Source organism: Geotrypetes seraphini, chromosome 13 (genome assembly GCF_902459505.1).
Source record: "Geotrypetes seraphini chromosome 13, aGeoSer1.1, whole genome shotgun sequence".
Lineage (NCBI taxonomy): Eukaryota > Metazoa > Chordata > Amphibia > Gymnophiona > Dermophiidae > Geotrypetes > Geotrypetes seraphini.
The window spans coordinates 5,079,479-5,107,201 of record NC_047096.1 but is presented as its reverse complement, the minus strand read 5'-3'; the positions used below and the strand labels follow the sequence as shown (position 1 = coordinate 5,107,201).

Genomic DNA, 27,723 nt, shown 5'->3' with positions numbered 1-27,723 from the left:
CGTTGGGCCTAATACATCTAAACGATAGCTGGACGTTTTCAGGAAGAGGAATACAGTTAAAGGCGTTAGGTCTAAATCACATTTTGAAGGGAGGATCCTAAGAAGGGGAGAGAGGGGAGAAGAGTGGGGTTAGGAAATTAGGATAAATTTCTTGAATAGTATGGTTTTGATTTCTTTTCGAAAAGCTTTGAGGTCAGTTGAAGCTGTCAGTAGGTTGGTGATGGAGGGGTCCAATTTAGCTGCTTGTGTTGCTAGTAGGTTGTCGTACATCTTTTTGCGCTTAGTTCCTTTATAAGGGGGGTAGGAGAAAGGGGACTGGGTTCTCCTTTGTCTGGAATAGAGGTTCCTATTTAGGCGGTTGTTTAAGTGAGAGGGTGCCGTTCCGTTTAATGTTTTGAATAATATGCAATATAGCTTAAATTGGATGCGGGCTTGTATTGGAAGCCAGTGTGAATCTAGGAAGGCGTTGGTGATGTGGTCAAATTTTCGAAGGGAATAGATCAGTCTGAGGGCAGTGTTCTGGACAGTCTGTAGTTGTTTTATTAGGTAGGTGGGACAAGGAAGGTAGAGGATATTGCAATAGTCCAGTAGACTTAGGACTAGGGATTGAACTATGAGTCTGTATTGTTCTTTGCCGAAGAATTTTCTAATTTTGCGAAGGTTGCGCATGGTAAAGAATGCTTTTTGTGTGATTTTGTTGATTTGCACCTGTGGTGCCGGTTGATTTTGTTGATTTGACACTGTGGTGCCGGTCTGCTGGTTAAAACCTGTGCTAGGTAAATATATTTATAACTTCATGTTACACCCTCTGAGGCCTGCCCGGCAGTGTGCTTTGATTCCATCTACTGGAGTCTCCACATGTTGAGAAAAGTGAGATCCTGCTTCTACCAACAACATTTTGCTGTCCTTGTACAATCAATCATTCTTTCCAGGCTGGACTATTGTAACTCCATCTATCTAAGTCTAACCAAGAAAAAGTCTTCAAAGGCTTCAGCAGATCCAGAATACTGCGGCTAGGTTGATATTGGTGAGACCTCATCTGGAATACTGTGTGCAATTCTGGAGGCCACATTACCGGAAAGATGTGCTTCGAGCTGAGTCGGTCCAGCGGATGGCCACTAGGATGGTCGCTGGACTCAAGGGTCTCTCATACGAAGAAAGACTGAGCAAGCTGCAGCTCTATACCCTAGAGGAGCGCAGGGAAAGGGGTGACATGATCGAGACTTTCAAGTACGTCACAGGTCGTGTAGAGGTGGAAAATGATATATTCTTTCCCAAGGGACCCTCGGTCACAAGGGGGCACCCGCTCAAACTCAGAGGAGGGAAATTTAGTGGTGACATCAGGAAGTATTTCTTCACAGAAAGGGTGGTAGATCACTGGAACAAACTTCCGGTGCAGGTGATCAAGGCCACCAGTGTGCTCGACTTTAAGAATAAATGGGACATCCACGTGGGATCCCTGCGACGGTCGAGTTAAGGAACTAAGTCATTAGCACTCAGACTTAATAGGGTGGGTAAATGGAGTGGGCAGACTTGATGGGCTGTGGCCCTTTTCTGCCGTCATCTTTCTATGTTTCGATATTCGCAAAAAGTAAATTTGACCATGTTTCCCCCGCTTCTGTCAAAACTTCACTGGCTTCTAGTAATTTCTAGGGTCCACTTTAAGTGTGCCTGCCTAACATTTGAGATCTTGCATGGCATTCTTCCTCCTCTAATTCCACTATCTTGGAATTCTACGAGACCTGACACTACCAGATCCATCCAAAAACTTTCCCCTCGCTAAAAGGCGTTATCTATGCTGGAAAATTAGGGAAATCACTGAGCTTTGGAATAACCTTCCTGCCCTGCTGCGGACTCTGGGCTCCTTCCAATTATTCCAAAAGCATCTGAAAACTCGGCTAATCTCAAAAATGTAAATCTCGCTGCTTTTCCTTCCTTATATTAAAGTCCTTGTAAACCGTGCCGAGCTCTATCTTCATGGAGAGGAAGCGGTGTATAAGCTTAAGGTTTAGTTTAGTCTTGATCTGTCATTTACTATGTTACTATGGGCTCCTTTTACTACGCTGCGATACGGTTTTAGCGCACGCAGAATTTCCGCATGCGCTAGACTGAGCTGGCGTTAGTTCTAGCCACGTAGCGCGGGTTTAGCGTGCACTAAAATTCTGCGCACGCTAAAAACGCTATCGCAGCTTGGTAAAACGAGCCCTATATTTATATATTTTGTTTTCAATCCTGTTCTTCCCATCAAGCTCAGAACGGGGACAATAATATGGGGTTAATGGGTTACAATTTGCCATAGTTGCGATACAAGTTTTTTTGATTCAAGTTTTTAGCCTAACTTAACACATACTAGGGATCTAATACCAGTCTACATAATATACAGTTTAATGAATTAGATTGAAAGCTCTTTGAGCATGTCTGTTGTATAGCACAGTGGTCCCCAACCCTGTCCTGGAGGACCCCCAGGCCAGTCGGGTTTTCAAGATAACCCTAATGAATATGCATGAGAGAGATCTGCATATAATAGAGCTGCCAGGCATGCAAATCTGCTCCATGCATTTTCATTAGGGCTATCCTGAAAACCCGACTGGCCTGGTGCTCCTCCAGGACAGGTTTGGGGACCACTGGTATAGCACTGCCTGCGTCTGGTAGCTCTTAATAAGCAGTAGTAATAGTCCAGAGGAGGTCTTATGAGTTTTGAATGCTCATAGAGTGATTTTTCGGATAAATATAGCTTTAGACCTTTTCCCCAGTTTCTTCATCTTTCTCTGCTCCCCCCTCCCCCCCCCCCCCCCCATATCACAGGGATACTCATAGTATAGGATAGCACAGTATCTCTTACTTTGGTAATGGAGAAACCCTGCGTGGGGAGGGGGAGAGAATTCTGTGTAATAATGAGCTTATATCTCTTTTTTTTTTTTTTTTGTTCAAAAAGTTTTATTGAGTTTTATAGTTAAAACCTGGTCCCCATTATTGGAATATTGTAAGTCTGATCCTTGACTTCTCTTCATTTGTATAATCTTATATCTCTTTTTTACCAGCAACCACAAGAACCATGAATCTGTGACCATGTATAATTGGAAGGGCGAAGGTTACTTGTGGGGGGAAGCTGTGGCAGCCGCAAGCCCTGTTTCCTCTCGGTTGGGTACTGGGAGAAGGGGAGAAGCATTTTGGAAACATTTTTGTCTGTTTATTGTATTTAGAAAATTTCACTCCCTACCCAGTGCCTTCCGGATTGAACTTGAGCCCTGTAGTGGATTTAAGGGGGCTTTTACCAAGGCGCCCTGGCCGAGTTAACACGCCCATTATATTCTATGGACGCGTCAGCGTTTAGCGGGCGCTAATATTTAGGGACTGTTTTACAAAGCCACGCTGGCGGCTGCTGCGGCCCCAAAGCCCATAGAGATTTAAAGGGCTTCGGGGGCTGTTGCCGTGTGTAAAACAGGCCCTTAGTGTGGGTTAGATCGCCATTCTGGTTTCTTGCTGAAATGCTCTTTTTGCCTCTCACTGTTGGGTCACTCCTCTTGCCATAGTTTAATCACCCCTGTGGCTGACCACTGCAACATTTTACATTACATTACATAAGTGATTTCTATTCCGCCTGTGGGCGCTTGGAATTCTCTTCCTGAGGGTGTTGTGGCGGAGACTACTCTTCGGGGGTTCAAGCACAAGTTGGATATACACCTTCTTGCAAATCATATTGAGGGATACGGTAATTTCAGGTTTTCGTAATAGAGAACCTAAATGGGCCGCCGCGTGAGCGGATTGCCGGACTTGATGGACCTCGGTCTGATCCGGTGAAAGGCATTTCTTATGTTATGTTCTTATGTTCTGTGCCTTGCGGTTCTAAGCGGATTACAAATTAGAAGAGATCTGGACATTTCCGAGAGAATTACATAACACAGATTCGTGTGAGTTACATGATACGGTGGAGAGTTACAACTTAGAAGATATCTGGATTTTTCCAAGAGAATTACCTAACAAAGATTCAAGTAAATTACAGATTACATTGGAGAATGACAATATATTCAGGTAACATAAGAAAATTATCTAACATTGAAGGAAGAAGTTTATTGGATAAAGAAGGTGGTCACTTATTTAGGATCTGAATATATGTTGGTAGGTATGATTCGAGGGGTTAACTAATGTGTTATTCACGGGGGAGAAAGCATGTGCGGGTAGGGAGGAGATTAGTAAGTAGGGAAGTGTTTTTTGAATAGAAATGTTTTGATTTCTCTTCGAAACGCTTTAAAGTCTGTTGTTTTGATCATCAGTTTGGTGATGGTAGGGTCAATTTTCGCTGCCTGTGTCGCTAGAAGGTTGTCGTATAGTTTCTTGCGTTGGGTACCATTGTGAGGGGGGAAGGTGAATAGGTTCTGAGTTCTCCTTATTCTGGGTGTGCGGTAGCGGTATAGGCGGTTGTTTAGGTCACTGGGGGCAGTACCATGGGTTACTTTAAATAGAAGACAGTAGAATTTGAATTGAGTTCTTGCTTTTATTGGAAGGATTCTCCACAGGCCGTGGGCAGTAAGAGAAGCATCCCAGGATGATGCCTGAGAGCTTTTGAGACGGGAGAGCCCTCCCCAACTTAGAGGTCTTTGGAATTTGGGGGGAAGGTTGGAGGACTGCTGTTAAGCTTGCAAAAAAAAAAGTCTGTAGCTAGGAAAGTGTTATGCATTTACTGCACAGTAATGGTTTTGTTTTATAGCCGTGTGGATTTCTTTCAGCACTTTATTTATTTTTAATCTCTCTCTCTTTGATATCTGCCAAATTCAGACGCAGACGAGAGTAAACAGAGAAAACGCTTTTCAATAGAAAACTGAAAGGTCACTGTCAGCTAGAAATCTTTTCACTCTGCCAGAGAAGCAATAGCTTGGAAAGTCTTCATTCATGCCTCTGATCGCACGACAGAAATTATATTAAGTGATTAAGTGAATGGGAAGCTTGTAGCGACTGCACTGAGGCAAAACCAAAATTAAAAATAGTCAAAACTATATACAGAGATTGGCCCAGGAGATGGAGAGTTCTGGGTTCAATTCCTGGCCCGGGTCTTTCATGCCATGTTGGCCCTGGGTGAGGAATAAACAAAGACCTTTGGATAGGTGTCCTAGGTCTTGCCTGGCTAGATTTGGGTGCCTGATCCCTGGCTGAGGACTCTTGGGAGGTGAAATAGGGGAAACCCTCTTGGTGGTTGTAAGTTGAAGGTTCATGGCTTCAAGCATAGGCACCAAGTGAGAGTTGTAATGCTGTTTCAACATCCCCAGTGTTCAGGGCAGGATTAATTCATCGAGGGCCCCTAGGCACACAAGTACACTGGGCCCCCTGCCCCCTGGGCAAGCAGCACCGCTTGCACAATTACAGTTCCCGTTGCCTTTCTTACCCACGTTCTTTGCTTGTCTTACTTTCTGTCGATGGGGGGGGAGGGGGGTGCGTTGCCGATCGATGCTGGAGGGGCCCATCGCCGTTTGGAAAAAAACCCAATGTTGATGTCCTCCTTTATCGGGCCCCCCTGACCATTTCGGGCCCTAGGCACGTGCCTGCTTGGCCTATTGGTTAATCCTGCCCTGCCAGTGTTCAGCAAACTCCTTTTCTATGTCCAGGGAAGGGTCATTTTGTGTTGAGCTCAGTACCTCCACTTGTTTTGAAAAGTTGTCTTTGGTGGAGCTAGGAATAAATTTAACTTTCTCATGAGCTGGAAACCCAAAGCAGAAAGAAACTGCTGGGTTAAAACACCAGGTCAGCCATTGTCGCTAACATTTAGATCTGTTGATTGGGGGGGGGGGGGGGGGTTCTTATTTCTAGGGTGCTCTTGGGCTTAGAATCTTGTTGGTTTGTTTAAAATTTGCAATACTACCTTTTCTGACGACAGCTCCAGTAATTGTCGGGCTAGATTTTGCTGCTTATGTGGAGAAAAATTCTGCATTAACTGTATATCTTTACGCACGTAGGGGTCCGTTTACTTCACATGTCCTGACTGGACTCCACGATTAGTAATCTTGCTCGTTTTCTCTTTCAGAATCATGTGAAGGACATCTTGAGGCCACGCACACAGTCTGGGAGGTGATTCCCCTTGCCCTTCTCACAATGGACCAGAGGAAAACCTTTCTGAGGACAGTTCACTCTTCGCATTTCTTCTGCTGGGAGGTTGTCTTTCTCCTTCTACTCCTGGCCTTACTCTCCCAAAATGCCACAGGTTCTTCCCTCTTCAATACATTCCATGCGGAGCACCGAGACTGGACTTTCAGCCACTTGACGGTCCACCAGAACACTGGCGCGGTATATGTGGGCGCGGTAAATCGGGTTTACAAACTTTCTGGCAACTTGACTTTACTGGTTTCGCACAAGACGGGTCCGGAGGAGGACAACAAGTCCTGCTACCCTCCGCTGATTGTCCAGCCCTGCAGCGAGCCCTTAACACTGACCAACAACGTTAATAAACTCCTTATTGTGGATTATTCGGAGAACCGCCTACTGGCCTGCGGGAGCCTTTACCAGGGCGTCTGTAAGCTGCTACGCTTGGACGACCTGTTCATTCTAGTGGAGCCTTCCCACAAGAAGGAGCACTATCTCTCCAGCGTCAACGAGACTGGTACAATGTATGGCGTAATTGTACGCTCCGAGGGTGAGGACGGGAAGCTTTTCATTGGTACCGCAGTGGACGGGAAGCAGGATTACTTCCCAACCTTATCCAGCCGCAAGCTGCCTCGGGACCCGGAGTCCTCTGCCATGCTGGATTACGAGCTCCACAGTGACTTTGTGTCTTCTCTGATCAAGATTCCTTCCGACACACTGGCTCTAGTTTCCCACTTTGACATTTTCTACATTTATGGATTTGCCAGTGGCAGCTTTGTTTATTTCCTGACTGTGCAACCCGAAACCCCTGAAGGTATCTCCAGCAATTCAGCCCACGACCTCTTCTACACCTCCCGCATTGTGCGGCTCTGCAAGAATGACCCCAAGTTCCATTCCTACGTCTCGCTGCCAATTGGTTGTGTAAAGGACGGGGTAGAATACCGCCTCCTGCAGGCCGCCTACCTGTCCAAACCTGGCAACGTGCTTGCCAGGACGCTTAAAATCTCAGCTGAGGACGACGTTCTCTTCACCGTCTTCTCTAAGGGACAAAAGCAGTATCATCACCCTCCTGACGACTCTGCCCTCTGCGTGTTCCCCATCAAGATGATCAATACGCGAATAAAAGAGAGACTTCAGTCCTGCTACCAGGGGGAGGGCAATCTGGAGCTGAACTGGCTACTGGGGAAGGATGTGCAGTGCACCAAAGCTGTAAGCATATTTTTACGTTGTTTAAATAGCATGGAAGTAATAGATTTTGAAAATAGAAACATCTCACTTCCTTCCAAGAGCAGCTTTTCCTTCAGCAGGGAATTAGTCCACTCTGGATCCTGCCCAGTATAAGGGTTGCCAAGGCAGAGCAATTTGTAAGTGGGATGTTTTGGGCTCCCCTCCCAACGCAGCTTATGGCCCACCCCATTCTGTCCCTCTGCATTGCTTGTCTGCCATTAAGCAACTGTAAACGGCTTCAAATATTAGGGCCCATGCGTCCCCCATAAGGGGCTTATTTTAGAGAATGACACGGTGACAAAATTCATTACCGTTCCCGTTCCCGCGGATAACCGCGGGAAACCATCTTCATGTCATTCTTTAAAGAGAGAGGGAAGAATCAGAGTATGAATGGCTACAACCACTGACCCATAAGCTTTGCTTTGAAGAATGCTGGTGTAGAAGGACTGAGGTTGAAAGAGACACTACAGAATGACAGTCTCTGGTATCCAGAGCAGATATTGTGATGTCATAATGCCTCATTCCACCAGTGCCTAAGAGCCAATCACATCAGTGATGTCACAATGGCTTCATTATCCTTGGCTCCCATAAGAATCAGAGTATGAATGGCCACAACCATTGACCCGCAAGCTTTGCTTTGAAGAATGCTGGTGTAGAAGGACTGAGGTTGAAACAGACACTAGAAAATGACATGGGATTATTTCCCGCGGGGACGGGAACGGTGATGAATTTTGTCACCGTGTCATTCTCTAGCTTATCTCCTCAACTGTACAGGCCCAAATGGCAGACAAGGTCCATCAAGCCCAACAGTGGCCAACCCAGATCCCTGCAGCAGGAAGTATTGGCCATGAGATTTGAAGCTGCTCATGGTCACATGTAGGTAGAAAGGAAACTGTTCCCCAATATGCAGTTCTTAAATGTTGACAGCTGTGTGCTGGTTTATGTCCTGATATTCAAAGATGGGACATATCCAGGTAAGCGCAAGATGCTGTCTCTGATATTCAGCTGGTACTAGAGAATGACACAGGGACAAATTTGTCCCCATCCCTGTAGAAACTCAAACTTCTACGCCCTGTCCCCGTGAGGTTTGTCAGTGTCCCCGTCCCATTCCTGTAAGCTCAGCCTTAACCGCACAAACCTCGAACATTTATGATTTTAAGTGTTTGAGGCTTCTGCAGATGAGGGCGGAGCTTAGGCATTGGTGGAATGAGGCATTATGACATCACAATCTCAGCTCTAGAATGTTGCCACTTAGGATTTTAAAGTGTAAGGACGGAGCTTAGGCATTGGTGGAATGAGGCATTATGACATCACAATCTGAGCTCTAGAATGTTGCCACTTAGGATTTTAAAGGGTTTGAGGCTTGTGTAGATGAGGTCGGAGCTTGCAGGGATGGCGCCGGGATGGGAAAATGAGTTCCCACGGGGATGGGGAAAAATTTGCCCCCGTGTCATTCTCTAGCTGGTACCTCGCTAGGAGGGTGTGTCATTATTGTGGCAGGTCCTCTGCCCCACCCATTCAAATCCCCTAATCTCTTGGGTTTCCCTTCTGTTCCCACAACCTCCCTCCAGCTTCAAGCCCTGTCATAAATGTCCCCAGTCCGCTATGGACCCTCACCTCCCTTGGGACTTACTCAGAAGTGATATCTGGTAGCCTAGTGGGCTGAGGCAGGAGCATTCTCCCTTCCACTTCCACACTGTTCGACTCCAGGTTCAAAAATGATGACACTGACCCCCCTCGCAGTGTGAGACTATTTCTAGGAATCAGTGTCACAATTTTTGAACTTGGAGGTGCACTGGGTGGGAGCAGTGAAGGACAGTCTGGCCTCTTCCCACTAAACCACTGGGGATCGTCTCTGGATAAGTCCCGGGAGTGGTGGGAAGGTTGGGTTGGGGACAGGTGGGATAGGGCTTAGATTTGAGTGGGGGGGATCCATGGAAAATACAGTCAAAACTAGAGAGGGGGGGCTGGAATATCAGCAGAGAAAACTGGGAGGTTAGGGATTCAGAATGCAGGAATGGAGGGCTCGCATACCAGCCAGCTCCTTCCCAACTCCACCGTCGAGCACCCTGGCCTACTCAATGTGGTTTAAGCAGGCAGGACTGTCTTCTGTCCACTTAAACCATGTTGAATATTGATAATTCCTGCGGTTTCCTGATTTTGTGAGGGGACATGGCCTTCTGAAGCAGGAGACTCCTCTGTACAAAAGGCTTCTTAGGTCTTTATATCTGTGACCTGGATTGGCCGCTCTTGGAGTCAGGGTGCTGGGCTTGATGGACTTTTGGACTGACTCAGATTGAAATTTCTTAATGGTCTTTGAACAGTCATATTAACCAATCAGGAAGAAGTGCCTCGCATTCTAGCTTTCTGATTGGTTATCAGTTTTGCCTAGTAAACAGCTGGGGAAGGAAAAATGCATTTCCGGGACTGTATTCTTTTGTCTTACGATTCGTATAGAAAGCAGGAAGCTTCTTAGTTGGTACATAAGCATAGGGTTACCATATTTAATGACGGGGAAACCTGGACACATGGCCCCGCCCCATTCCACCTCCAGCCCCACCCCTTCTGCCTCCAGCCACCCCCAAAAAGCCGATCTCCAGCATGCGCAGATGCGTGTGACGTCATCCGCAAATGCTTGACGAAGTCCCTATAGACGCGGCCGGAGCTCAGGGCTTTCCAAAACCCAGACAAAACTGTCGGGTTTTGGAAAGTCCATTCGGGAACCTGGACAGTCCTCTAAAAAGGGGACATGTCTGGGTTTTCCTGGACTTCTGGTAACCCTACACCTTAGTAAGAGGATTGTGGACGTGACGTGTCCTTTCTAAGGAGCATTTTAGCAGTCTTAATCTAATGAATCCTGTTACAGAACTTTCTCAGCGATCGCCCTTCTCCCCGCTCCATTCCAGATGGGGAAAATGTGAAAAGCAACTGTAAACACTTGAACCCGTTTGCATGTTCCTTATAGACTCTGCCCTAGCAGGGACCCTGCACAGCTCCTTTGAAGTGGAAACAGAGCTGTTGGGTTGCGCTGTCCGACCGCACCGCGTCTGGGCAAATCTCAAGTTGGTGTCTGCAAAAGAAACAACATGGAGGAGGAGCTGGAAAGTTGGGAACCCCCAGCCCCTGACCCTAAGGCTTCAGTTTCAGGAGCAGCCAGCATCGGAGGGGCCTTCCTTCGCAACTGTTCAGAGTGTGTACAGGTCCGAATGGCAGACAAGTACTTAACCTGCCATTAGCCCCTTTGATGGATCCTGTTGGGATGCTTGGGGGGATCTGCCTGAAACAGCTCATAGGTTCACACTGGGTTGCCTGAGGCCTACAGCCTGGATCTGCAAGGGAGAAGTGACTGACAGCATAGCTTGCAGTTCCATTGAAATGTGAAACCCTTTTGTTTTATTCATTGGGGGGGGGAGAGGGGGGGAGTTTGCTGGAATGTGACCAGGTTGTGAATAAATTGCTAATGAGCTGGTGAAGCCAAGTTACAAACCTATCACTGAGATGAAATGAAGCACATCAAAAACTCGCCATTAGGAAGGAAATCGCAGCATCTTTTGCATCAAATAAGCGGTTTAGTTTTATTTTTTTCTAGTTATTTTATAATATTTTGCTTTATCTGCTATCAGAATAGATTAAAATGTGCCCAGTCTATGGCCCCGATGCGCTAAGGTCCGCGTTAAAATCCTGTGCGTCACTGTAGTGCCGATTTCAAAAAGGGGGGGGGGGGTGGGGGTTAAAGATTTTATGCGTTTTCTAAACTGCTTAATTTCTGCACTGCTTCGGTGGGACTTGGTGCCCTTGCCCAGTATTTTTCGCTTTTGACATATTTAACAAACATGCGTAAGACGTGCCTATGACACACGTGCGCGAGACATGGCCGTAACCTTAGAATTACAGGGTTGTAAGTGACAATTTTCAGTATTTTTAACTTCCGGGTTCTATCTGACATGTAGGATTTATGGCAACTTAACCGTTCCTTCTTTTCATAAGAAATGACATGGTTCTATGTCCAGAAATTAGTCTACGCATGGGATTACAAGGTTCTAACTGCGAGACTTTCGGTACAGTTAGAACCCTGTAATGCTTCTAACACACTACCGGCACCTCCAGACCCGCCATTGAACTTGGAGCGTTAAAGGGCGGTGCTTCATTTTGTGCATCATCGAGCAACATCTGGTCATCGCCCGGAGCGCTCATTTTAATATTCATGAGCTCATTTTTTAAAAATACATTTCAAAATGATTATCAGAAGCTGCTACAAAGCATGGAAAAGACCACAATTAGTTAATTGGTGCATCGGTAGCTGAAATGCTTCTATGCTGAACCAGTTAGATCTGGTTTAGCGTCGATGGTTAAATGCACGGTAAGCTTAGAACATAGGGGGTCTCAGAGTGGCTAAAGCTTTCTGCGCTACAGCACAGCTTGTAGACCAGGGGTGTCAAAGTCCCTCCTTGAGGGCCGTAATCCAGTCGGGCTTTCAGGATTTCCCCAATGAATATGCATGAGATCTATTTGCATGCACTGCTTTCAATGCATATTCATTGGGGAAATCCTGAAAACCCGACTGGAATACGGCTCTCGAGGAGGGACTTTGGAGACCCTTAATCTAGACCAGGGGTCCCCAAAGTCCCTCCTTGAGGGCCAAATCCAGTCGGGATTTCTGGATTTCCCCAATGAATATGCATGAGATCTATGTGCATGCACTGCTTTCAATGCATATTCATTGGGGAAATCCTGAAACCGTGACTGGATTGCGACCCTCAAGGAGGGACTTTGAGATCCCTGCAATAGGTCCATCTTAATCAACTCAGCCCCTAAAAGACAGATATTCTAGGACAGGGTGTCAAAGTCCCTCCTCGAGGGCCGCAATCCAGTCGGGTTTTCAGGATTTCCCCAATGAATATGCATGAGATCTATTTGCATGCACTGCTTTCAATGCATATTCATTGGGGAAATCCTGAAAACCCGACCGGATTGCGGCCCTCAAGGAGGGACTTTGAGATCCCTGTTGTAGACCGTTAGCCCCGTTTAAAAGGAGTTCCTTGGATCAAGCTTAGTTTAAGGGAGGTAAGGAGAGCTCTCATAGGGGCCCTTTTACCACACTGCAGTAAAAAGCATCCTTAGAGGATCCTTAACACAGGCCATTCCCACACACTAAGGCAGGGGTGAGCAACGAGGGCTGCAATCCAGTCGGGTTTTTAGGATTTCCCCAATGAATATGTATGAGATCCATTTGCACTGTGCTGACCTACTCCTAGAAGGGCTCAAGTCTCTCAATCTTCTCTGTGTTCTCTCTTCCAGCCAGTCCCAATAGACGATGACTTCTGTGGACTGGACATTAACCAGCCACTTGGGGGCTCCACACTGGTGGAGGGTGTGACACTTTTCACAGAAGTGCGGGACCGGATGACATCTGTGACCTCGTACGTGTATGGAAACTACAGTGTGGCGTTTGTCGGGACCAGGAGCGGCAGGGTGAAGAAGGTAAGACCGCTGGGAATGCATGCAAAATTTTAGAAAATTATGAAGCGATTCCTCTGATTTTGTTGTTCTCTGTTGTGTAGGGAACATCCCACTGGTACCAGTTGGAAAACAGCAGTAGGAATCTAGAGATCACATTGATGTGTTGTTAAGTGGTTGATGGTAGACCTGATGGTGTTGTTCAAATAGGCTGCAGCTTTCTTGCTAAATCTAACTCCAAGACACTGATGACAATTTGAGCCACTCCTGGTTTTCCAAGTGGCGTCTCTTAGTATTTTTTTGTGTTGGAAAAAAATCATGACTGGAGCAGTGAAATGAGGATTCACTGAAATTCTCTTCAGCGCAGAGATCAGGGCTGAAAGCTCCAGTGCCTTTCTCGGGAGGGGGTGGGGTGGGGAGGCGGAATCTGAATCAAAATCATGACCCGATACCCCAAAAACCCAGGTTTTCTGCATGGCTGTGCTCGGTCTTTCCCAGTGAGAATTCAACTTACCAGCACGTTCAGTCTACTAGCGAAAAGCATTTTAATAAAAAATAAAAAAATATTACATAGGGGGCAATATTCAGTGGTTTATATAAAAAGAAAGTATTCTATCCAACTTTCTGCTTCTCTTACAAGTACCGGATATTTGAGTCAACTGCCCCTTCTTGGTCTTATTTGCAAGTTTTATGATAATTCCCTCAGCCTCCACCGTTAGCGAGGCAGCTTTAAGAAGAATCCCTCCTAGACCGCTCATCGAGTTTGGCCCAGCTTTCTTGGAAGCCCGATTCTGATAAACAATGCTGTTCTGTTTCTTCATTTTATGAGGTTAAAGCCATTTCGTAGGTGAGCCAATGCAGCGGATTGCACCCAGTTAGGGTTACCATATGAGTCCAGAAAAAGGAGGACATTGGAAAGCAATGGAAGTAAAACCTGGATGTCTCAATCCGCCCTCCTTTTTACCGGAGCCATATGATAACCCTATTTATAACACTCAGTCCTGTGGCCTTGTGCCTTTCACCTCTCTGAAAACGACATGATCACACTTCATTCAAAGGTTCTGCTGTTGTGCTGGATTTAAAGTCATACCTTCATCTGACCTCGGCTTTTATGCTTCAAAAGCTGCTTCACAGTGCCATAATTCCAGCTTCCAAGCTATAATTTCCTGCACTCAGCGCCCTGGCTTTTATTTTGATTTTATTTCCATGGCCCTTATCATTAGTTGTAGAGTGCCGACGACCCATGAACCCTTTTTAGGGCAGCAAGTGAGATGTGTTTTCAAGCTTGGCTGCACTACTCCCCCATATGATGTGGACTCCTGAACTACAGATGGATGGAAGAGAAACCATGTTTTAATTTCTCTAACTGGCCTTTCAGCCTTCCTTTTGCTGGATTGCTTTGAACCACTTTACCTTGGGACTGTCCTTGCGTGACTTGGCAGCCCTCTCCGTCCCGTTCTTGGCTTGCATTGAGTTCCGCTTGCACTGGTAAATGCACAAGTCCACGTTCAACCGCCACGAGGAACATGTTCTTTTTAAATATAAGTCATGGCGGTCAGTGTCACTTTCCAGATAGTGGCCAGTGCTGAATTTCTGGGTGTTGGAAAAATCAGTGTTGGAACTTATCCAGATGGTGATTCAGCCTCTTGCTACTATCTGGATAAATTTGGGAGCCATCCTGGCTCCGATAGGGCTGAAGTAGCCTTTAAGGATACTCGGAGGCACTATTCTCTGTCAGTGCGATACAGGGTAAACCCTGGTGTCTGGTTGCCTTAAAACGGGGTTTCAGCAATTGGGTGTATTTTGCAGAAAAGGGCATATATTAAAGATTCAAAAAAGGGATTACATAACGTTCCGAATAATACAATCCCAAAGATACACAAAAAAGCCTCAAAGCATATCCCAATTTCAGTTGTCCTGTCCCCTATCCTCAAACCCGGTGTCAGGTCAAAAGCACGCCGGGACAAAGGCGCGCACAGACAATTGAGCGCAGCGCGGAGGTGCGTGCTGCACAAAATTACAGTTTTTTCAGCTCCGACGGGGGGGGCGTGGGGGGGAACCCCCCACTTTACTTAATAGAGATCGCGCCGCATTGTGGGGGGGGTGGGGGGTTGTAACCCCCCACATTTTACTGAAAACTTCACTTTTTCCCTGTTTTTAGGGAAAAAGTTAAGTTTACAGTAAAATGTGGAGGGTTACAACCCCCCAAACCCCCCACAACGCCGGCGCGATCTCTATTAAGTAAAGTGGGGGGTTCCCCCCCACGCCCCCCCCCGTCGGAGCTGAAAAAACAGTAATTTTGTGCAGCACGCTCAATTGTCTGTGCGCGCCTTTGTCCCGGCTCCGACGGGGGGTTTTGTTGGGGAGCCCCCCCAGTTTACTTAATAGAGATCGCGCCGCATTGTGGGGGGGGTGGGGGGTTGTAACCCCCCACATTTTACTGAAAACTTCACTTTTTCCCTGGGAAAAAGTGAAGTTTTCAGTAAAATGTGGGGGGTTACAACCCCCCAAACCCCCCACAACGCCGGCGCGATCTCTATTAAGTAAACTGGGGGGGCTCCCCAACAAAACCCCCCGTCGGAGCCCCTAAAAATTGCAATTTTCTTCGGCGCGAGCCTCCGTCTTGCGCTCAGTTGTTGGCGCGCGCCTTTGTCTTTCGCCGACTTGTCTATGAACTCTCAAACCCTGCCTCAATCCCTTGCATACATGAAAAATTTCAACTTCCATAATTGGGAGTATAGCCAGAAATCAAAGTTATAAGTATTTGCTGCTTTTGCTCAAATCTGCCCAGTGTTTGGTTGAGTTCTGGGCTTTCCCTTACCAGGTGCTGCTGTAACAACATAAAAGTAGCCAGTAGCCCATCTTCACGGAGGCCAAGCCAAGTCTCAAGTACCTGGCAAAGACCCAAATAGTAGCAGCATTCCATGCCACCGATCCAGGGCCAGCAGTGGCTTCTCCCATGTCTCTCTCAACAGCAGACTATGGACCTTTCCTCCAGGAACGTGTCCAAACCTTTTTTTTTAAACTGACCACATTAACCGCTCTCACCACATCCTCTGGCAATGCGCGCCAGAGCTTAACTATTCTCTGAGTGAAAAAATATTCCCTCTTAATGGTTTTAAAACTATTACTCTGTAACTTCATTGAGTTGTCCTCATGTCTTCGTAAATCTTGAAGCAGCAAAAAAAATCGATCCACTTGTCCCCGTTCTATTCCACTCAGGATTTTGTAGACTTCGATCGTATCTCCTCTCAGCCGTCTCTTTTCCAAGTTGAAGAGCCCTAACCTTTTTAGTCTTTCCTCATACGAGAGGAGTTCCATCCCCTTTACCATCTTGGTCGCTCTTCTTTGAACCTTTTCTAGTGCCGCTATATCTTTCTTGAGATAAGGAGACCAGAACTGAACACAATATTCAAGGTGAGGTCGCACCATTGAGTGATACAAGTTTCAAGTTTTATTAGTGCTTGATAAATCGCTTATCTAAGCGATGTACAATTCAAGTAAAATAGAAATACAAATACACTGACTTTAAATAAAAAACATACTGGGTTAACATACATGAACCGTGAGGGTTAAGGGGGAAAGTTACAATATATTTGTAGAAGAAAATATACATTAAAGGGAAAAATAACTTAAGGAAGGGGAAAAAGAAAAGAAAAAAAAGAAAAAAAATTGTGGGATGTAAAACCTAGGGTCTAAAATTATAAATCTGAGAGTCATATATTAAAAGTATCCTTGAAAAAATACAGGGGCATTATAACATTCTTGTGGGTTGGGAGGGGTTAGTGACCATTAGGGAAGTGTGGGTGGTCATTACTTAATCCCTCCAGTTGTCATCTGGTCAATTTGGATACGTTTTAGTCCATATTCACTTTTAAAACATGTCAAACTCATCATTATTATTATTTTATAATGATCTCCCATGTTTTGTTTGTTAATGTATGTCCCCTTGTTTTAATTATGTGTATATTGTTCTAATCCACATAGTAGTCTGATATAAGTGTAATAAATAAATAAATACCCTGGATGTCTTGAGAAAGGTTTGATTATCTCTGCCAGATGTGCAAGTGCTAAGTCCGCCCAAAGCCTTCCCAAAACATACTTCTAACATGCCCCCTTAACATTTAGGCGTACTGAAGGGTGAATGCTCTGGAAGATGCTAAAAAATCAGCACGTGGATGTTTTAGGCAAGTAATACGTCCTAGTGCTTGTTTATGCTGGGGTTTGGGGTTTTGGAGGATGGTTTTCTCTTTTGAAAATGAGCCCATAGTGGAATTAGAAAAGGTTCAAAGCAGAGCGATGAAAACGATAAAGGGAATGGATTCCTCTCGAATGAGGAAAGCCTAAAGAGGTTGAGGCTCTCCAGCTTGGGAAAAAAACAGTTAAGGGAGCATATGATTGAGGTCTACAAAATCCTGAGTGGTGTTAGAATGGACGAGTGAATCAATTTTTCACCCTTTCCAAAAGTACAAAAAACCAGGGGACACTCAATGAAATCACACGGGAATACTTTTAAAACCAATAGGGGACTCGTTGCCAGAGGAGGTGGTTGAAGTGGTTAGTGTAGCTAGGGTTCAGAAAGTTTGGACAAGTTCTTGGAGGAAAAGTCCATAGTCTGCTATTGAGACAGACATGGGGGAAGGCACTACTTGCCCTGCTGCTCCTATTTGGGTTTTTGCCAGGTACTTGCGACTTGGATTGACCTCCATGAAGACGGGATACTGGACCAGATGGACCATTGGTCTGACCCAGTAAGGCTATTTTTATGTTCTTATGTCCCCGAGAGTAAACAGTGTTTAGCAAAAAAGGTTCTCTTTTCTAAAGAGTCGTGATCTTTAGGCAGACTTTGCATACACTTATCCCTTGTTTTGCTTAGGGGCAAAGTAAAGTAAAGTCCTGAAAGTCCTGAAGAGTTACTTGGTGGCTCTGGGTTGCAGAAAGAGCCTGCAGGCAGGTCACAGGCTGGTTTCTGTTTTCAGCCATTACTGTCATGATTTCTCACCAGATAACATTCATTTTTGTTTCCATCACAGAGACAGGTTACTTGCCCAAGGCTTGTAAATAAGGAAGAACCTGTTCGTAAGCCAAAGAATTTGAATGTTTTCTGTAAACAGTTTTCCATGCTAACCTCGGCGCTCTTTCTCCCTGCAAAACAGTGGCAAAAACCCCTGGAGCAAGGAGGTCTTTAGTTTTTGCTGGGCAGGGACCCTTTTTTGTTTGTGAAATACTTTTCCAGGATTCAGGAAAACATCAAATAACTACTCGAGATTTTCGTAATCACAATTTTGTTTTGGTTTCCATGGCTACAATACAAAGCACCAGCTAATGACTGTGGCAGGGAATTGTGGGGTTTCCATTTGCCCCTTAGCCAAAGTGTACAAGATCCTGATGGCAGATAGGGACCGTCAGACTCATCTTGGCTGCATCACCAACCCTTCCTGATGCAGCTTTACTTCACATGTCCCCATATTTCAGATCTTGTATCTTGCATTCCCCTCTACTAAGGACGCCGTTTCATAATCGTGCACCTCGCGTTCCCTCTACTAAGGACGCCGTTTCATAATCTGGCACCTCGTGTTCCCCTCTACTAAGCGCCATTTCATAATCTGGCACCTCGTGTTCCCCTCTACTAAGGACGCCATTTCATAATCTGGCACCTCACGTTCCCCTCTACTAAGGACGCCGTTTCATAATTGTGCACCTCGCGTTCCCTCTACTAAGGACGCCGTTTCATAATCTGGCACCTCGCGTTCCCCTCTACTAAGGATGCCGTTTCATAATCGTGCACCTCGCGTTCCCCTCTACTAAGGACGCTGTTTCATAATCGTGCACCTCACGTTCCCCTCTACTAAGGACGCCGTTTCATAATCGTGCACCTCGCGTTCCCTCTACTAAGGACGCCGTTTCATAATCTGGCACCTCGCGTTCCCCTCTACTAAGGATGCCATTTCATAATCTGGCACCTCGTGTTCCCCTCTACTAAGGACGCCATTTCATAATCTGGCACCTCGCGTTCCCCTCTACTAAGGACGCTGTTTCATACCTGGTACCTCATGTTCCTCTCTACTAAGGATGCCATTTCATAATCTGGCACCTCGTGTTCCCCTCTACTAAGGACGCCATTTCATAATCTGGCACCTCACGTTCCCCTCTACTAAGGACGCCGTTTCATAATCGTGCACCTCGCGTTCCCTCTACTAAGGACGCCGTTTCATAATCTGGCACCTCGCGTTCCCCTCTACTAAGGATGCCATTTCATAATCTGGCACCTCGTGTTCCCCTCTACTAAGGACGCCATTTCATAATCTGGCACCTCGCGTTCCCCTCTACTAAGGACGCTGTTTCATACCTGGTACCTCATGTTCCTCTCTACTAAGGACGCCGTTTCATAATCTGGCACCTCGCGTTCCCCTCTACTAAGGATGCCATTTCATAATCTGGCACCTCGTGTTCCCCTCTACTAAGGACGCCATTTCATAATCTGGCACCTCGCGTTCCCCTCTACTAAGGACGCTGTTTCATACCTGGTACCTCATGTTCCTCTCTACTAAGGATGCCATTTCATAATCTGGCACCTCGTGTTCCCCTCTACTAAGGACGCCATTTCATAATCTGGCACCTCGCGTTCCCCTCTACTAAGGACGCTGTTTCATACCTGGCACCTCATGTTCCTCTCTACTAAGGACGCCGTTTCATACCTGGTACCTCATGTTCCTCTCTACTAAGGACGCTATTTCATAATCTTGCACCTCGCTTTACTCCTATTTAAGGGCTGGCTTCATGCCTTTTTTTTAAATTCTGTTTTCACGTCATTGTCCATTCCTGGGAAGCTGTGGACACTTCTGCTACAAAGAAACATCTCCATTATTGCTCTTGAGTCCACTCCACTTCAACCTCTTGTGACCCCCTGTTCTAATGTTTTTTTCCACTAAAAACTCCCTCTTGTATATTATTCATACTCCCTGGGCATTTGAATAAGATTATTTCACATTCCTTTTTTTTTTTTTTTTTTTGCTTTTTCCTTATCGCATAAGAATTTAGCAAGAGACAAGGCTTTTCTACACAGACCGCATTCACGCCAGTAACTCGGTGTTCAGATGGTCTTAGGAGGTGCAGTTAAAGAAGCTGCTGTGACATGTGCTGTCCCCGTTAGCTATGTTTGGGGTGCGGCCGGATTGTTTGCCCCCCCCCGGAAGGTTAACGTACACAGCTTGTTCCGGCACGCTGAATACTTTCCACAGAGCAGGAGATACTGTGCGTTAATTATGGAGGATTATAGAAGGCCTAATCCCCAGTGCCATCTATGCAGGAGAGACATTTTTAACGTGCTCCATTAGAAGGGCTGCTTCCTTGTCGAGGCCTGACCAGATTGGTCCAAACAACTGGCCAGTGCCTTCACTGGCAAAACCCAGGTCCCAGAATCACAGGCTTTCACCCTTCCATGTATCTCTGCTTGCTTGAAGGCACCAGTCACCTGTCCTCCGACTCCAGGACATCCGCGTCGGCTTTATTTATTCAATTTTTTTCTATGGTGAACGGTTTACATGAATTTGTTCAAGTACGCAAATATTTTCCCCTGTCTGTCCTGGCAGGCTCACAATCTATCTAATGTACCTGGTAGAGAATGACACGGGGGACACATTTTTCCCCTGTCCCCACAGGAACTCATTTTTCTGTCCCGGTGAGTTCTTTTCCGGTCCGTGCCCAATTCCTGCAAGCTCCGTCTTCATCTGCACAAGCCTCTAGCGCTTTAAAATCATAAGTGTTCGAGGCTTGTGCGGTTAAGGAATGGGACAGGGACAGAGACAAAACTCACGGGGACGGTGGAATTGAGTTCCTACGGGGACAAATTTGTCCCCGTGTCATTCTCTAGTACCTGGGGCAGTGGGGGGATTAAGTGACTTGCCCAGGGTCACACGAAGCAGCGTGAGTTTCAACCCACTGCACCACTCTAGAAATCAAAATGGAGTAAAAGCGAGTCTTGTGTAGGACAATCAAGCCATTGTGACATCACTGATGAGGTTGGCTCTTATTGGTGGAATGAGTCATTATGACGTCACAATACCAGCTCTGGTTATTAGAGGCTGAAACTTTCCACTATTTATTTCTTCAATTTTCTATGCTGTTCTCCCAGGGGAGCTCAAAATGGTTTGCATGAATTAATTCAGATACTCAAGCATTTTTCACTGCTTGTCCCAGCAAGCTTACAATCTCTCTAATGCAATGGGGAGATTAAGTGACTTGCCCAGGGTCACGAGGAGCAGTGTGGGTTTGAACCCACAACCTCAGGGGGCTGAGGCTGTAGCTTTAACCACTGCACCACTCTCTCTCTCTGTTTCCTAGATCACTTCACATTTGAACAAAAATAATGGAACCTTTTATTTTGTAGATCTGTCCCCCCCCCCCCCCCATATATATATATTTTTTTTTAGTCTCTGTCTTGTATTGTTGGGTTTTCTACTCACACTCTGTATTGGTTTTCATGAAAGCTAACGTATACCAGTGCTTCATTCTTTTTCTGTGGGTCCTTTCTTCTTCTTCATGTACCTTTCCCATTGGTCCTATATTTCTTCCCTGGCTTTTAATCTCTTTCCTTCCCCCCCCCCCCATCACCCCATCCCACCTTCCTCCCTTGAGGCACCCTGTTTTCCTGACATCAGAATGTTCTCTCAGGCTGTGAAGCTCCTGATCCGGAAGCCAAGGAATGTTGATAGGAAGTGTTTCCCTCCTCCTGGCTCCAGGGCTCTGGAACAGCTCTCGGCCTGGGAAAAACAAGCTTGGGGGGGGGGGGGAGGGTTAAGGTGGGGGGGTGAGTGACCATGTAGTTATCGATGCGCTCAAGAGCTCAGACACCCTGGCATCCAGCAGCAAACACTTTCACAGTGACGAATTCAGAGGAAGAAAGCTCTTCCCTTCTGCAGATTTCGGTTGTGACTGTGTCCGGCAGCTTTTCGAGCTGGATTTCTTTTATAATTTTAGTGTTAAAGACATACCGGAAAGAGCCCTTCGCACTTGAGTTACTGGCTAGGAAAGCCTTGGGTCACTCAGTGACCCAAAACACAGGGGAAACAAATCCACAAAAGATAGAACAATAAAAACAAGTGGAATTGTCCAATAAGAAAAGGTGCAGCAAATAAAGATGTCTTTAACTCATCTGGACAAACAGGTTAATCTTTATTCTTCCAAAAATACTCGACCCGACATGTACATGTTTCGGCCCTACGGCCTGCGTCAGGAGTCTTGGAGATCTTTGGGTGTAAATAACCTCTAATATGGACCACTTTAGAAAACTGTATATATCAGAACAGCCAGCATTCATACGACGGCGTTCTGATATATACAGTTTTCTAAAGTGGTCCATATTAGAGGCTATTTACACCCAAAGATCTCCAAGACTCCTGACGCAGGCCGTAGGGCCGAAACATGTACATGTCGGGTCGAGTATTTTTGGAAGAATAAAGATTAACCTGTTTGTCCAGATGAGTTAAAGACATCTTTATTTGCTGCACCTTTTCTTATTGGACAATTCCACTTGTTTTTATTGGTCACTCAGTGACCCACCAGTGAGTCAGAGACGGTGTTAGTGCATTTTAAATCTTCTCTAGTTAAAAGAACTTGCTAGTAGCATTTCTATGGTAAGTTTCAGAGAGGGGAGGTGAAGGTGGCTTCCCTTGTTGAAATGGATGTGGGATCAGAGCCTGGAAGCGCAATATTCAATATTTTTTACTGGCCAAGACTGTCCCGTGGATATTCAGATACTGGCCTGGTTGTGGAGTTCCTCTAGGAAATCTCTGTTTCTGGGCTCTTCCTCACTTCCTTTATTCACGTTTGTACATTTCCTTCTCGTGGAAGACGAGGAGGCTTGTAGGGGGTGGACAAATACGCTGCCTTCTTAAGTGTCACGTTCCCAGTTAGGATATTGGCATGGCTATCCTCCCAGGCTTGTGCCGCCGATCCCCTGGCTTCCTCAGTGGCTTCATGAGCCCGGGCTTCTGGAGGCAGGGAAGTTGTCAAGTGTTATTAATTCACAGCTTTCCTTCTGGCCTTCGCACTGTTTCGGTGACCGTCGTGAGCTGAGTAATAGGCCAGCTCAGATTTATCTGGCTTTGGCTTGATGCTTGTGAAATCCAAACCTCAAATTCAACTGGGAAAGCCATATCCGCGTTGACCACTGTGCAATCATCGGGTTAATGCCAGGGTGGTCCATGAATGGAGGCACAAAGGCAAGCAACAGTGATATTCAGCGCCGATGCCTATGTAATTTAAGTTCTGGTACACATTGCCAGAGGCTGTGGTAAAAGCGGATAGTGTAGCTGGTTTTAAGAAAGGTTTGGACAAATTCCTGGAGGAAAAGTCCATAGTCTTTTATTAAGACATGGGAGGAAGCCTCTGCTTGCCCTGGATCGGTAGCATGGAATGTTGCTGCTTTTTTGGTTTTGGCCAGGTACTAGTGACCTGGATTGGCCACTATGAGAGTAGGCTACTGGGCTTGACGGACCTTTGGTCTGACCCAGTAAAGCTATTGTTATGTTCTTATGGACACACTGGACTGCGCAAGGTAGCTGTATGGGTACAGCCCTGAATATCAGCCAAACCCAGACAGCTTCTGGGTGCCAGTGAAAACCTGGACATTCAGTGTTGATGCCCAAACAGGGCTTGGGACTGAGTATCCTAGTCCAATTTAGTTGGCGTCCGTTGACATCGAAAGAAACACTGATCACTATTGGTTGAATATTGACTCCATTCATTTCAGCTCTATCTCTCAGTCTGGATGCTGGTTCTGTGTTTACCCACAGTCTGGAGCAGGGGGAGGGCTGGAGCCCCACTGCGGTCTCTGTGAATTCATCCAGTTCTGTTGACACTGATGCTTGACGCTTTTGGTTTGGACCTTACTCTGTGTATTATTGGGTTTGCAAAGCCAAGTCTTCCTGTGGGGTCACCTCAGTGTACAAAAACTGTAGCAGCTGAACTCGCTGGATGTGGCTCGATCGGGCTTGTTTTGCTTTTCTGTGGTTCTGACAGGTGTCGAGGCACTGTCCGATGGTAAATTTTGGACAATATAGTGCCTGGGCCAGATGATTACTTGATACCATAGAGCAGGGGTAGGGAACTCCGGTCCTCGAGAGCCGTATTCCAGTCGGGTTTTCAGGATTTCCCCAACGAAGATGCACTGAAAGCAGTGCATGCAAATAGATCTCCTGCAGATTCGTTGGGGAAATCCTGAAAACCCGACTGGAATACGGCTCTCGAGGACCGGAGTTCCCTACCCCTGCCATAGAGGTATAAGGAATGGAGGCTCTTTTCGGTTAGTCTTGGTTGAATCCACATACTGACAGTTTTTTTCTTGCATGATAAACACAAGTTAGAGTCGGAAAAATAATGATTTTGGACTAGGGGGAGAAAGGCTGTAGTCTTCTCTGTGCTGGAATGATAGGGTGGGGGGGAGGGAGCAGATGGAGTGCATGGGAGAGTGAGTGCTCTCGGCTGCCAGCCCGACAAGAACAAGTCTGTGAATTTTTTTAAAAAAAATTTTCTTTTTGTAATTTGCAGTAAAGAATGTTTCCAAGTTGGACTCAGCAGGCATCCTTCAAATTCCTTCGGCCTCCCCTCCCCCTCTGGGAATTCATGCACTGGGTCAGGCTTTCCGTGCAGGGTCTGAAAGGGCTCCCGGCGGTCCCACGGTTTTTGAGGCTGTTGTATTGTTGCCTGGTAGAAGAAAGGTTTGATAACCAAACTACAATCAGAAAGGCCATTCCACGTGACTTTGCGATTCCCCTCCATATGTTACTACTTTTTATTATAAATGACCGCTGGTCACTCGTATTCAGCATTCTGGGCTGAGAGCTTATTTCAATGCCAGCAATATTCAGCTTCTTATTCCTGTGATTGCCGGTGTCGGGTCTTTCAGGATAGCCTTGGCAAAATCTGGACTAATTTTAAACCCAGAGAAGTCGGAAACAATCCAGCCAATATTCCATTCAGTGCCAAGCCATGTCAGGGCACCGGCATTGAATATCTGGTTATAGGTTGGCCACTAAGCTTATAAGTACAATATTCAGCTCTTAAGTGCATAAGCTGAACCACTTAAAGATAGGACCGATTTTTATGTGGTCCAATTGTAAGTGGTTATCTTCTGTGGTCAAGGACTGAATATCGACATTTAACTGCATAAGTGCCAACTCTGCCTCTGGAATTCCCACAAGATAGCCAGTCTGTCCATTTACATGTGGACGAATATTCACGGCCATGGACAAGCGACTTAAACGTCCAGGAGCCTCTTGCGGCCATTTAAGTCGCTTTGGTCAGAAAGGAATGTAGATATCAGTTTTCAATGTGACTTGGTTTTCATTGCTTTTCGGTCCTATCTTGCCATTTTCGTCGGAGTTTTTCTATTGGCCAATGCAAACTGCCTTGATCCTTTGATGAAGGGTGTGGCGCAGTGGTTAGAGCTACAACCTCAGCACCCGGAGGTTTTGGGTTCAAACCTCACGCTGCTCCTTGTGACCCTGGGCAAGTCACTTAAATCCCCCCATTACCCCAGGTACATTAGATAGATTGGAGCCCACTGGGACAGATAAGGGAAATGCTTGAAGTACCTCTATGAAAACCGCTTTGAGTGAGGCGGTAAAACTAGAAAAAGGTGGTAAACAAGTCCCAGTCCTTTTAAGCCAGGGATCTCAAAGTCCCTCCTTGAGGGCCGCAATCCAGTCGGGTTTTCAGGATTTCCCCAATGAATATGCATTGAAAGCAGTGCGTGCAAATAGATCTCATGCATATTCATTGGGGAAATCCTGAAAACCCGACTGGATTGCGGCCCTCGAGGAGGGACTTTGAGATCCCTGTTTTAAGCAGTATAGGAAATTCAATTAATAATAATTCAAAATAGATCCCTCCCCTTCCAACCTTACATTAAGGAAGCCCTGGTCCCTACAAAAGATTGAATTTCACCTCCTTAAATTCTTATGGACCACTCGCTTTCAAGTGCCCCCTATAACTGTCTAGTGCTGAAGGAAAACGTTCTGGTTTTCAGAAAGATTGAGATCCCTAAAACCTGAGATTGACACTAAACTTTGCCGCTGGCTCTTGATTATTGCAACTCCTTCACTGGCTGACCTTCCCTTTCATCGACTAAAGACCTTCTGCTCATGCAAAACACTGCAGTTGGATCCATATACGGTACCAAAAGATCGGATGATGATGATGGACACAGGAAGTGTCAATTTTATGACGGCATCTGGGTGGGCATTGGTAGACATTTTACATTTGGACATCTATGGTTACATCAGACTTAGAGAGGTATAGGGTACACATCGCCTGTAGGGGCCCTTTACCAAACTTTATTTTATTTCTATTTTGTGATTAGAATATATCACTGCGCAACAAATTTGTACTGAATATTTCATTTTTGTGTTTTGTAAAAAAATTTTCAATAAAAAACTTTTTGAACTGAAAAAAAAAAAGAATATATCAGATTTGAAATATATATCTTGCTAGAGACATAACTGGGGACTGCAAAGCCCAGGCAGTGCTTCTTTAGCTTCCAGCTGGCTTAGAGCTCTCTCTGACCAGGGGGCAGTTGCCCTAGTTGCACTCTCCTAACACTATTCCTGTCATGTATGACTGCGGTATTCTGTTAGCATGATATTTCTGTATAGAGGGGATATATGTGAAGGGGAGATGAGACAGAGGTTTTGTTGATCCTTGCTCTGTATTATTTGTATTTATAAAATGACAATTGTACAGAATATGGTTTCTTTTTATACTTTAATAAAATACATTCAATATAAAATCATAATTGAGACTTGTGCGGATGGGATCAGATGACTTGTGGGGACCGAGCTCATGGAGACAGGGCAGAAATGGGGTTTTTAAATTTCAGTCCTAGTAGTTTGCCGGTCCACAAAATAATTATTTTATTTCCGCCGGTCCATAGGTGTAAAAAGGTTGAAGAACACTGCTCTATAGGATGCTCCAAGCAAAGCACTCTGTACAGAATACTAGCTTGGCATGGATCAGCTCTGCACCTAATTTTGAGCACTGTTTAATGAATTTAGCCCTCTGAGCTTTGAGGTCCTGTAATTTTGCTTGGACAAAAGTCGGACAGATTCTGCAGTGCTTAGTGATTGGAGTAAACCTGACAAGTGCTACTGCCCCTGGCGCTGTTAGAGCTTGCCTTTCTTAGTTGGTTGGGTGCATTGTTTGACTGCCTACCTTTGATTGTACATGGCTGGGTCATTTCTCTTAACCAGGACCATGAACTCATCTCGGGCTGCCAGGAGCAGCTTCATCCTGGCATCCCTGGGCTTTAAAACCGGCTCCGGCCAGTGTTCTACTTTTCTCAGCCCCTACTGGCATCTTGCCGAGCCTCACAAACGTAAGGAATGTCCCCCATTACCATTTTCCATTCCTGTTATCGCATTGTCTGAGAACAACCTGTCCAGCGGTATGTGATGGGCAAAGTTCTTATCACAAGAGATAAAAGGCAGCTCAATTAATCTGCCAAGACAGGTTAAAAATAAAGCCGGGACTGATTAAGACGGCTGAATGAGATGGGGTTGTGGTTGGGAGGCGGAAGGTCTACAGATAGAAACTTGTCTGTTAATGCTGTGGCTTTATCCAAAATGAGATCTTCTGTGGGTCTGCATTTGTGGTGACCACTGCATGAATAATTACCGTGATGTAGATAAAGCTTTTCCATCACATTTCACTGTGGTCCCAGCCATGTGAGAATTAACATTTCTTTAACTTAGACATCTTTATCTTCCAGTTGCATTTTTGGTATGTTGCCTTAAGGCTAAATTATTATTTATTTTTTTTCTAGCTCCAGCCAGTTGACCATAGTACATCCTATAGGTTGACCCCATGTTGCAAATCTGATGCCATTCCATCGTAATATAGTCCAACTCTGCTTTTCTCACTCACATCCCTGCAATCCCGTGCCGCCTTTTTATTCTGTATATGTGATTG

The 27,723-nt window shown here is 45.7% G+C and overlaps 1 protein-coding gene across 4 annotated transcripts in view; it reads left to right on the top strand.

Annotated features, from left to right (window-relative positions):
- PLXNA2 (plexin A2) overlaps positions 1 to 27,723 on the top strand; it is a 742,509-nt gene that overhangs the window by 384,684 nt on the left and 330,102 nt on the right. For all 4 annotated transcript variants that reach the window (XM_033917847.1, XM_033917849.1, XM_033917848.1 and 1 more), the window contains exons 2-3: positions 6,017 to 7,281; positions 12,598 to 12,780. In XM_033917847.1, the coding sequence (XP_033773738.1) occupies positions 6,085 to 7,281; positions 12,598 to 12,780 (1,380 nt within the window). In that variant the 5' untranslated portion in view covers positions 6,017 to 6,084. The remainder of the gene's footprint in view (positions 1 to 6,016; positions 7,282 to 12,597; positions 12,781 to 27,723) is intronic.